General features: G+C 31.7%; 2 protein-coding genes and 1 non-coding gene across 3 annotated transcripts in view; all 3 read left to right on the top strand.

Annotated features, from left to right (window-relative positions):
• The window catches only part of Dh31 (diuretic hormone class 2), a 146592-nt gene that overhangs the window by 121867 nt on the left and 12002 nt on the right, over positions 1-12723 (top strand). The window contains exon 3 of the mRNA XM_088231096.1: positions 2061-2177. Coding sequence (XP_088087222.1) covers positions 2061-2177 — 117 coding nt within the window. The remainder of the gene's footprint in view (positions 1-2060; positions 2178-12723) is intronic.
• Positions 2217-2288, top strand: TRNAE-UUC (transfer RNA glutamic acid (anticodon UUC)). The gene has a single exon. It is a non-coding gene; the product is annotated as a tRNA-Glu (tRNA).
• Positions 3437-4808, top strand: LOC148278640 (uncharacterized). Its single transcript, XM_088231094.1, has 2 exons — positions 3437-3926; positions 4258-4808. Exons 1-2 carry the CDS (start codon positions 3527-3529, stop codon positions 4659-4661), a joined length of 804 nt encoding a protein of 267 aa, XP_088087220.1. The 5' UTR covers positions 3437-3526; the 3' UTR covers positions 4662-4808.

Raw genomic sequence — 12723 nt, 5'->3', positions numbered from 1 at the left:
TGACATGCATATTTTACGTGTAATACAGTACATTAAATTCATGTAAGGTATCTCTCCGTATATCTCTAAAATGTGTATTTTTATAATAATAAAGATAATATTTTTTATTCCATACGGAAAATTTTAATTTTTTGTATTTTTTATTTGTTTATTTTTCCATACAAATATTTACAAAGATACACTTTAAAAATACACCTTAAAATTAAGCAGTACCGTAATTGGGAAAAAATGCCGACAAAGACTTCAGCGTCTGAGCGTAGATCATTCCTTTTTTAATGATTTACAAGTTTATAAATATGGTATGACATAACCATGAAAAGAAAAATAAGATTAACATATGCTGGTATAACAAAAACAGGATTTGTTTGCAGTATATATATATTTTTTTAAATAAAAAGGTATCTATCTGTTCCTTCCATGCTTATCCAAGACCTCAAACCTACTTTAAACTCTTTCAGTGATTTGATGTTTTGTAATTCCTTAGGTAGAAGATTGAAGGATCTTGGACCAACATGTAATGATAAATATATAGTAATATTATTATTACTAACCAAAGGAATTTGAAAATAAAATAATATTTTTTTTCCATATTTGGTCATAAAAAAGATGGCTTCCCTGTAATAAAGTCAATATTTTGTTCTTAAATATTGTCTTTGTTACATATCACTTTATAACTTTTTTATAAACACAAATCGTTGGTATAATGGTAAAATCTTAGAGTAATAATACGCTACCCGATGACAGAGTCGCCCAAACGGACAAAAACTATTTTATGATTATTTATCAATCACGAAGTAATGTACAGTTTGCAGCAATACAACAGGCTGTAAGTACTGAGGTAGAGAATTGCAAGCAGTGAAAAAAAAAATAGTAAAATAAATCAAACAACTTTGTTTTTAACCACTGTTTTTTTTATTTATAATTTTCCACCGACCGGTTTCAAAACAAACAAGCTTCTTCGTCAAGGTTTATGTAACTAATGAATTCTTTCCTATTTTATTTTTATCATGTTTACTAAATATTGCACGTGGAGCCAATAACTTAAGTATTTTTTTCTATACAAGGGTGGTAATTTAATATTTTCGAAGCTAGACAGGAGAGGACTAAAAGAAATATTGATTATTTGGTTATTTTTATATTTTTATTATGGATCGCTTTTTTAACTTCTAAGTTGTCTAATTTTAATATTTTATTTAAAACATGAAGTACTTTTAATCCAGTGTCTTTATTGAGGTTATGATTATTTTCTATCAGATGGTTTGCGAATTCAGATTTTTATTTTATTATTTAAGCACATTAAGTGTCAAAAACAAAGTTGTTTGATTAATTTCAATATAATGAATAATTACAAAGTTAGTGGTTCAAATGTAAAATTTATTTAAAAAAATAGTGTTGTTTTTTTATAGTTTCAATATTATGCATGTCAACACTATTTGCCATGCATTAAAATAAAGGAAACTGGGAAATTAATATAGTTTTGGTATAAAGGTATTTAAAAGATAAATAAAAGTAGGTACAGTTTTATATAGCTGGACAAAGTGTACAAAAAGTTGTATATATGATAAAATGTATAAATAAATAAACATTCGTAAGAAACTTCACCGTACAATAACTTAATGTTTTTACTGCGCGCAAGAAAACATTTTTTATTTCTAATTTTCCGTAGGACAGAACGTTCTCATTCAAAATAATAATGTTTAACTATTTAGTCACTAGAGGTCTCTAACATTTGAGTTTATTTTTTTTGACCGTAAATACACATTTTAAAATAAAATTGTAATTTAATTTTTTTTTTTTTTTAAAAACTCCTTGGGAATATTGTATATAATTATGTATAATATGTTTTCAACATAATAAATAAATAAATAAAATGTTATAATTATTTGATAAAACAAAATAAAAATTGTTATAAGGAAATAGTAGTAAAATTATTTATTATTTTGTTAATTTTTGGGACATTAAGATAATATCAATATTATTGCCACCTATTGACACAAAATATAACTACAAAGTAATAAGTGGTTGATGTCTTCGCTAACCTTTTTCTTACCCGTTTTCAGCATAGCCTACTACAATGACATTAACTTCGACCCTTACCCAGAGGTGGTGATGGAGGTGCTTACAAGGATAGGACAATCACTTATTAGAGAGCGGGCTAAGCAATGGAGCACCACTCCGTACGTATAAAATTATTTTATTTCTCTCGTCATGCAGCGTCCCGTATGGTCTAGTGGCTAGGATACCTGGCTTTCACCCAGGAGGCTCGGGTTCGATTCCCGGTACGGGAAGTTTTTTGCCCATATTAAAAAAAAACATTTTGAAAATTATATTTAGATTATTGCACATGAGTTTTTTATTTTACGTAAGTATTTTTTTATTGCATGCGCATTTCCAATTACGTATCATACATCTACAGCAGCTGTAGCTTATGCAATGATTAATTATTGATTATTAATTTACACAATTATTTAATTTTGATAACTTACATTGCTAGTTTTCTTTCGATGCATATTTTATTGGTACTTTGTTTATTGATGTTTATGAATAATGAATGATTTTTTTAATACTAATTTTATTTTAATAATTTATATTTTAAATTTTATTTAAGTGTAAATTTAAAAGTGTTTACATGTAATTGATGAGAAATAAGTAGTTTTTTTTAATTAAAATATTTATGTATATTACGTATTATTTTCAATTTTTTGTGAACCAAATAAATAAACAATGTATTGAGAATGACCAAATGTTTGTAGACAAGCTGAATATTTTCACTTAAGAGTTATTTATAAATAACTAGCTGCCTGTCTATAAATATTTTGACATACTCAAAACATTGTTGATTGAAGTACTGGTATAAGATAAAGTATAAAAATTGGAAATTTTTTGTCAGGCGTTGCCTAGTAGGTGAATTGGTTCAGCCGGATGAATCTCACCACATGATAAAGGTTTCAGCTCTTTTACTTCACAAAAATCAACAGATGGAAGAGTTGAGGAAATGTGGATGTTTAAACATTGGAAGAATGGTGAATGTTACGCAGTGTGGAAATGGCCACATAAACCAGCCAACGACAGGTCATAATCCCTGAAAATGCTTAGACTTCAATATTCCCCTCTTAAAATGTTTTCACTCTCCATTCCAACGAATTTACAGGTCATAACTTACTTTATAAATCGCCGTTTTTGTGAAAAATCACATTAGGGATGTATCACACTTAGGGCCTATTTCACCACTTCTGAGTAAAGTATTGAATAACTAACCATCACATAACTTAATCCGATGATTAATGTCCCGATTACCGAGCAACGGTTTCACGACCTATGAGTATCCTCTGATTTGCTAAATAGATACTTTGTATGGCAACGTCGCATTTAAACGGTCTAGGCTCACGTCTGATAACGTGACAACGTCTACTGCTAGCTTTCATGTGTTGTTTATTGCAGAGATAATGTAGAACTATTACTAGTTGTTAATTGTATTCGTTCATTACTTTGGGAGTCGCACGTGTTTTTTAAAAACTGCATTATAATGGAGAATAAGCGCGAACGGAGTGTAAACTTTAGTGCTGAGGAGTGCGAAGTACTAATAAGTTTAGTTTTGCGCCACAAAGATGTGATAGAAAATAAAAAAAGTGACAATATATTGTGGAAAGAAAAAATTTCCGCTTGGAAATCAATAGAAGCGGAGTTTAACGCGTGCTCCAAATCCAATCATTTTCGGTCTCACAGGACTTTGAAAGTGAAATACGACGGGTTTAAGAGATCTGTCCGAAAGAAGAGCGCATTGATTAGGGCAGATCTCTACAAGACTGGTGGAGGACCCTGCACGGCGGTTCCCCTAGACTCAACGGAAATCAAAGTCATGGACCTTATAAGCCTGAGCGCCCAAGGAATGTCGACCATATTCGACAGTGACGCGGATTTTCTAAGTAAGTAAAACTGTTTAAAATTATTTCTGTAAGACAAAACAACTAAATGCATAAGAATATTATTGTATTATGGTTTTCTAATTTATGAGGTGGAAGGGGGGTACAATAATGATTTAGTAGGTGTCATATCTAGATGCCGGTTATGTTATAGATGTTTCAGTTTTTAACGCTCTGACAATATTATGATAAATCCAGCATTATGTTTTCAAGTTTTTTATTGCTAAATTCTAGTGAATTACTAGAATTTTTCATAGTCACTGGACTATGAAGCAATTGAAGTTGTATTATTTTTAACAATACTCCCCCCCATTTATTCAATTACTTTTTTCAGGTGACAAACAAGGCACAGAGGAGCCACCTACCTTGAGCGAGCCAACAACTGCCCCGCAAACAGTTGAAATGGATATAGAGGTGTTATCTTTGCCATCCACCTCAGCATTGGATGCGGTAAATTTAAAGACTCCTGAGGATTCACCCTCAGTTGGAGCTGATTCAAAGAAGCAGTGGGATTCTTGGAGTGTCCCACAGCTCCGCACTCCGAAGCATACGGCTCTGAGGAAAGGTGGAAAAGTGACAGATGCCCGGAGGGATTTAATATACCTCCAAAAAAAAATTTTACTGGAGGAATACGAGGAAAAGAAAAAGGAATGGGCATTTAGGCAACAGGAGAGAATAATAATTATGGAAATACACACTACAAAACTAAAACTACTTTTAAAAAAAATAAACGATTGATCCTCTTGTATAGTTATTGTATATGTATTGTTGTGTAACGTGTTATTATTTCTTGTAATTTACTATTTTTTTCCATGTAAATTATTATGGCTCAACACAGGTACAGCCTGAAAAGTCATGAGTTTATGAATATACTGTGTAAAATGTAAATTGGTCATCGTTCATCCCTTACATCTATGTTATGTAGATTCATGTTTTTATTTATCCATTATAATTTCACAGGTATGCCTTTTAAGTTCTTTAGCTTTGTAATATAGTTATATTGCAATAAAATTATATAATAGATAATAAAAGATTATTACTACCAATTTTAGATTCTTTTATTTCATTTTCCTTTTACACATGATTATTTAACAGGGTGGTGAAGTATTCTAAAATCAGTCTTCTTCTTGGATCATTATCCAGGATTTCATTGCCGGCAACTTCTTCATCTATGTAATCCTGGTTTCTTTCATAATCGAATTGGTCATCATTCATCCTTACAGCTATGTTATGCAGCACTACACAAGCTGTGATGATTGCTGTAGTGCGCTCCACAGATAGGGTTATCCGCCTTCGCAATACAGGGAATCTACTCTTGAGGACACCAAAACACCTTTCAACAACATTCCGGCTGCGAATTTGTGATTCATTGTAGAGGTTCTCTGCTGGGGTTGTTGTATGTGCAAGAGGTGTAAAAAGGTAGGGCTGGCTTTGATAGCCACTGTCACCTAACAGAATGCCATTGTCAAATTGCTCAGCCTCAAACTTGGCTTTTATCAAAGAATTATTGAATATAGTCTGGTCGTGGCTGGACCCAGGCCACCGGGCAACAACATCTCTTATGATCAAATCTGCATCGCAAATGGCTTGAACATTAATCGAAAATACTCCTTTTCGGTTTCGATACACCTCGGCATTCGTTCCTCCTGAAACCGATAAAATTAAATCAATCTCGGTTATGGGAGAAAAGGCATAATTAATGTGCAGGAGAGTACATAGTGACATGAATTATATATTATTTAATATTCAATAGTAGTTAAATGAAAGGTCATTTTTATCATAATGCATTGTTATACTTTTAAAGGCAGTATAATATGATTATTTAATGTATGTGCTATCCTTAATTATTATGAGATAATATATAAATAGCATACTTGGAGAAATTGCAATATGCGTGCAGTCTATAGCTCCAATGACCCTCGGGAAACGTGCCAAATTATAAAACCCCTGTTTTAAAGGACCCAAATCTTGAGGAAAGCGAATGAAGGTTGTCCGGAGAAGTGCTGTGGCCTCAGAAACTTCTTTTATAAATCGGCATGCAGATGATTTACTCACACCACTAAAATCTCCAGCAGACAGTAAATACGAGCCCGTTGCAAAATATCTCAATGTCAACAGTAACTTGATAATTGTTGGCACAGCTTTATTCCTGAAATGATAACTCGTTTTATTATAGTTCCTAGAGTAAAAAAAATAATATTCCATAATTATGTAAAGAACTTCTACAAACCGAGTGCTTCTGGAACGAATTTGATGTTCAATCAAAGTATGGATTTCATTGACAGCCTGTTTTGTCAAGCGAAATCTTGACCTGAAGTCGACTTCATCTAACGTCTCGAAGTAATTTTCTCTAGGCCTATAAACTTTTTTTCTCCGAATTTCAACCATTTCTTCTTCATAAAAATCGTCCACAAGCTCTATCAGTTCCATAATTTATAAAAACACTTACTTTCCAAACTAACAAATCGAAACACAAACCCTCTTTGCCGGCTGTCAAATTGTTTTGCCGCCATTTTATTTTTTCTCTAGGTTATGATTAGCAGTTAATCATAGGGAAAAGCTTTGAGTAGTTTACTCAGGGACTTACTCGCCGAATAGCGCTACTTAGCGGTGGTGAAACAGATTATTTGTTTTACTCGACGAGTAGTTCTAATCAAGACTTTACTCAGAGGTGGTGAAATAGGCCCTTATTGTTCAACTTATATTAATTAATGGAGTAAGTAATTACAATTACATTTTCAAAAAACTGTTAAAACTATATTTGAAATCGTTACGTTACTATTTTCAGTTAACGTGTTTAAAATCACTTAGTAAAAATGTCGACTAGTTTGGGGATAAACTTATTCAATATTATTTTTGGTATGTGTATATATATTTACATATTTATACACACACATATAAGCGGAATGGGGAATGTTGTAGTATCTACATAAAAGTGGCCACTTGAACCCAACCTATGACAGGTCATAAGCCCTGTAAACGCTCGAATATTCATAATCTTGAAACAAAAATTCTACCCATCTCTGTAGTGATATAAATAATGGTAAACTTATTGTTCGTTTATGTCAATGGATTACGAAAATCAAATACTAAACCTCTTTTTACACTGGGGACACGTTCTACACAGTATCGCGTAAAAAACCCTTTAAAAAAGTATTCTAAAAGAAATTATAGTGAAAATGAATCGTGCTGGGATAGATTTCCTTGTATATAAATGTATTCGGAATTTCAAAAAAATTGTTTAATATTGTACTAGTTTTTCATGGCTTAAAAATACTTAGAAAAATCGTAACAAAGATTGTTCAATATCGCTGTCATAATATTATGTTGTAAGTAAAAGAGCAATATATATATTCCAATAACGAAAAGTATAATTTATTTTTTTATTTCATTTAATTTATATATTCATTAAAAATTACACTCATTAACTTATTAGGGCTTCTAAGGCCGTACCCGTGTTACGCCATAATAATTAACACGAATAAAAAATACATAGTAAAATAAATTGAATTATAAAAACTATGCAATAGAAAAACAATCCAGAAAAATAATGTATGAATAACATGAATAAAACCTACACTTATAAAATACCAACTAAACTATTTATTTTCAACAATGTTTTGAGTATGTCCTAATGCTTGCAGACTGGCTGGATTTTCTCCCTAAGGAGTTGTTCATATTTAAATTTGTTGCAACAGAGAGGGAAAACATTTTTGAGAAGGGAATATGGGAGTCTAGGCATTTATAGGGCTTATGACTGTCATTTGTTGAATTAACTACTTAGTAAAATAAGAATTATAAAAAAATTGAAAAATTGTTTTCAGGCGTTGCCTAGTAGGTGAATCGGTTCAGCCGGATGAATCTCACCCACATGATAAAGCTTTTTTTTTTTTTTTTAATCAATAAATGGAAGAGTTGAAGAAATGTGAACGTTCAAACATAGGTAGAATGGTGAATGTTACTCAGTGAGTAAAGTGGCCACTTAAACCAGCCCATAAGCCCGGTAAATGCTTAGACTCCCATATTTTTATCTTAAAAAGGTTTTCCCTCTCTGTTGTAAAAAAAACAAATATTTTTTTCCTTAAAACCGTTTTGATTTATCATGTACATTTAATTATGTACCTACCTACTTTTATGCAGAATTTTATATTAAGGTATGTCTGATTCTAGTCATATTATTTATATAATGTTTTGCAACACTTTTTTATTTTTGTTTATTAAATAAGTACCTTCTATGCATTACTTGTTATATTATAAACATTTTATACTAGTAAAGTAAAATCCCTCTGGGCGTATATAGATAATACAAAAAAAAAAAATTAAGAACGCAGAATATAATGAACGTTCGAACATAGTCGGAATGTCTCACAATATCAGAATTGATTACATAAACCAGCTAAAGACAGTTCATATGACCCTGAATTGGATAGGGAGATTATGTAAAATACTTATAGTGGAAATTGAAAATATTACAAATAAATTTAAAAGGCTAACTTACATATTCAAAACAATTTTAAAGTGAAAAATTTAATGAAAAGGACTATTAAAAAAAATGTTTCGTAATATTAAAAAAAAACTGTAGTTTCTTATGTTTAACTCAGTTTTATATCTTTAACTCAATCTTTATTCTTATTTTTCACTAAACTTAATCATTATTATTACTTAAATTGATTTTACACACTTATTTGACATAATTTATGAAAGATTGTGGAGTTCTATAATTGAGGATATATATAAAAAATGTCAGTAATGCTTACTTAAAAAATGTATATATTTTATGTCTCCTTGTTGAACTTCATATATACATACAGATGTACGGAAAGAAATTAAGTATTTGTAAAGGATTTAAAACAGCTGGTAATTCTTTTTTGTTTATTATGTTTTTGGTGCGTATTCTCACATTAAAAAAAATTATATTGTTAAGTGTCCTCAGCACGGGTTACTCCAGTGAAGAGACATTATTTTTAATACAAAAATATTGATAAAATAGTTAAAATTCGTAAAATATTGTATCATTACATTCTCAAAGAAATTCTCCGCTTCTTTCGATTTACAAATTCACGTAGAACTACATTTTTTATTGATTGCATATTTTTTTATTGCAATAGAGGGATGACAATTGAATGCAACAATGAATATTAATTTTAAATGCCCGTAGGTATCGAAAGTCATGTGAGTAAAAGAAAAGAAGATGGTGACCCATAAATTAGATCGCCCTAGTAGAAACTTATAGTAGTTATATAATACTGGTTATGCTGTTATGTATCTCGAAATACCGTGACTAGTGACGGAGTTAATCGATTTATTAGTAAAACTTCTTAGGATTTCACGGCCGTTCGGTTTTCGATTGTTTTTTTTGTAATTATTAGGCATCTACTATCGAACTTATTTTGTGAATACAGTTCTGTGTATTAAAGAACCCTGGACAATTGTTTTTAAATCGATGGTAAACTCTTTATGTGATAATTCTGACAGAAGAATCACGTGGAGATAAGTCCGCTTCGTAGTGTAGTTGTTGACGTTTTCGCCTACTACGCTTGAGGCCCTGAGTTTGATTCCTGGCGGGGTGGACGTAAAATATTGATTTTAAATTTCTCTGGACTGGCACCGAAAAGCACCTGCTCACCTTATCTTCTATGAAATGAAAAATATCTACATACACTGCAATTGTAGTACCAATGCAGAGCCCTATACACCACTTGGTGTGGGTCATTGAGGTATATAACTACTCGAACTCAACTTAACCTGCGGCCAATTGGCATATGTTTGATAGAACGGAATTTAGTCTGTTGCGAGCAGTCCCCGGCTACTTTTGAACTTTTGTCTGCTCGCAATTACTAAAATGCCTATATGTACGCTAAGATACTACACAAATCGATCTGGAAAAGCGATGGTATAATTTTTCACCGGTAAGTAATGTTCTTATCTTAATCAATACTCGTCAAAAATAGTTTTGATGTCAAACAACGTCTCATGTAACCAATTCGTGAGTTATGTCTTGCCTCTGTCCTGTCCAGTTATTCAAACGTATATTAAAACAACAAGCAAAGGTGACGCGTATGCGGAAGGGAGCAACATACTGAATAGAAGTTACAGAAGACCGATATAAACAGTCCGTGCTTATAAGCACTATATAGTTTATAAGCACTTATAGTTGTAACTATGCTACCTGTTTTGCTTGCCAAAGTCGATGTAAAATGACGTGACGGCACTTGCTCCCTCCGCTGGTCATTCCCTTTCCTTTGGGAATGACTTTTTAGCTCGGATTTGTATGGAATGTCATCTCTATATATCAAATATTAATGGTGCGGGTACGGAATTTCTGATAATACCATAGACTGGTCAAACCAGCTAATGACAGGTAACAAGTCTTCCACATTTCCTTCTTTAGTTAAATATCTACTGAAAATAATTGTGAAGCTATGAAACAAACTTGGCTATCACCATTGTAGTCGATTTTTACCAAGTAAATCGATTTTTTTACTTCGATTGATCCATATAACCGTATGAGATTCTATTACTTTTACACTGTTTTCTTAGCAGAAATAAAGAAGATCGCTATGTTTAAACGGAATATTATTATGCAAAACATTATAAGCAGTTGTATTAACCAAAAATCTCAAAAGTGGCGGTGACTGGAAATAGCCATGTTTAGACTCGATCATATAACGTCAAGATAAGCCGGTAGAACATACCGAGGTAGATATAGTGCAGAAGTTAAGTATACCGTCTCGGTATGTAACGGTTTGATGTGATAACTAAAGTAGTAATAAAAAATGGCATAAAGAAATGGATTGTTAGCCTACCTAGATGTTAACTCAAATGTTACGATGAATAGCCTAAAATACTTTCAGATTATCAAATAATTGCATTATTTGATTGTTTAATCGATTATAATCGATAAAAGAATATTCGCACGTCACTATTCCTGAGTATTTCTATCAAGGATTAAAGCGCAAAGTTTATCCTTTTGAAAGCGTGGGAGAGAAATTGTAAGGGAATGTTCCCAAGTTAGGGAGAAACTTAACATTTATTGGTAGATCCAATTTCATTAGTATTTGAGGGTAGAAACGAATCAATAAAAGGAATTATACATTAAGAAATGGGCCTAATATTTATTTATTTTGTTTGACACTTTATATACATATACAATATAAATATACATATAAGAGTGGGCATATTGCCTTAAGGCAATTTCTCCCTACCTACCCAAACCGTTCAGTTTGAGAAAATTATAAATACATGGACATATTGAATCTGACAATTTTATACAAAAATTAAAAACAAAGATTAACAAAATAAAAATATATAAAATGAAATAAAAAAAAACAATACTACGAAGAGTGGAGAGGGGATGGGAAGGAAAGAAGAAGGATAAAGGAAAATTTAAATATTTAGATAGTGACATTTCAATCTTGACTTAAATATAAATAAAGAGGGGGCGTCTCTAACATTAGTGGGTAGGTTATTCCACAATCGAGCGGCTACTACTTTGAAAGAGGAGGCAAGAAAATTAGAGCGATGACAGGGTATTAAAAGGGTTCTAGAACGAAGAGATAGTCCGTGTTGTGAAAGAGGTTGGATGAGCTCTCTCAGATAAACAGATTCTGATTAAATTTCAAATATTTTTTTCACCCTTAGCTGCATCTAATCGTGAAAAGCTCGATTAGGCTTAGGCGATAAAGCCCGTTGGTCAGTAAAGAAAAAGTCAAACTAAATAAGTCTGTGTCCCAGCTACTACTACTACTATCATGCCATTTTCCCGTAGGGGTAGGCAGAGAGAATAAATTGCAACACACGTCTATCCTGAAATTCATTCCGAGCTTTTTCCTCATTCATACGTCTTGTCATGTTCTTCGGTTCTGTCAGCTTTAAGACATGACAAGACTTAAGATTTCGGTTTATCTGATCATGCCACGTCTTTTTCGGTCGTCTTCATCCGAACTACTGTTTATTCTCGCCATATATATCTGTTTTATCATCATCTCGTCATCTATTCGTTTCCCAATCTCAGTAACCCTTGATTAACTTTATCATTATATCTGTCTCAAATTGGCACTATCGCATGATTTCATCATTCGTAACCGTATTATACATTGATTTCGGTTCAGTTTCAAGCTCTTTGCATACTTCTATCCTCAGTTATGTAAAATCATAAGTATTTAAAGCTGTCAACTTTCTCGATCCTCTGTCCGTTATTATAGAGAGGCTGATCAAGGCCAGGACAGGATTTGTTGCTCATAATTCTTTTTGGTATTAATAATAATACCAATCAAGAGTCTTTTTGGTATTAATATTAATACCAAGAGGTATCAAGAGTCTTTTTGGTATTAATATTAATTAATACCCAGACGAGTAGAGTTTTCCCTTTTTAGTTTTTATAGTTAGAGTTAAGTTTTTTAATAAAATATGTTGTTTTATTTTTTTCGTACATTTTCAAGAAACTTTTCCGTATTATTCAATAATATAATTTTTACCGCTCGTAAGAAAACATTTTTTGTTTCCAAATACCCGAAGGGCAGAAGTTCCACGTTATCCTTGATTACATAATTTCATAGAATAGAAAGAATCACATAAGGCATTTCACATTTTACTGGAACTGAACCCGCCAAATAGAGGAGGTCATTTGCTAATTATTGAACCTTCCTTTCCTTAGCCAAAGTTCTGTAGTGTGTTTTCTTAATTTTTATCACTTTTTTGAGATTTTTCAAAAATTTGACCTAGCATTCAGAACATTTTTTTTTTCATTATTTTAGTAATTTTTTATTATTTTTTGGTAGTCATTAACATTTGTGATTAA

The sequence above is a fragment of the Micrasema longulum genome, unplaced genomic scaffold (assembly GCF_059751315.1).
Source record: "Micrasema longulum isolate JH-2025_06_02 unplaced genomic scaffold, ASM5975131v1 h1tg000849l, whole genome shotgun sequence".
Taxonomy (NCBI): Eukaryota; Metazoa; Arthropoda; class Insecta; order Trichoptera; family Brachycentridae; genus Micrasema; species Micrasema longulum.
The sequence above is the reverse complement of the archived record's forward strand: the minus strand, read 5'-3'. Positions and strand labels throughout refer to the sequence as shown.

Bases quoted from the DNA above. Each gene is read 5' to 3' on its own strand.
- LOC148278640 (XM_088231094.1), top strand. From the start codon at position 3,527: ATGGAGAATAAGCGCGAACGGAGTGTAAACTTTAGTGCTGAGGAGTGC. The intron at 3,927-4,257 runs GTAAGTAAAACT...TACTTTTTTCAG, and splicing joins CAGTGACGCGGATTTTCTAA to GTGACAAACAAGGCACAGAG.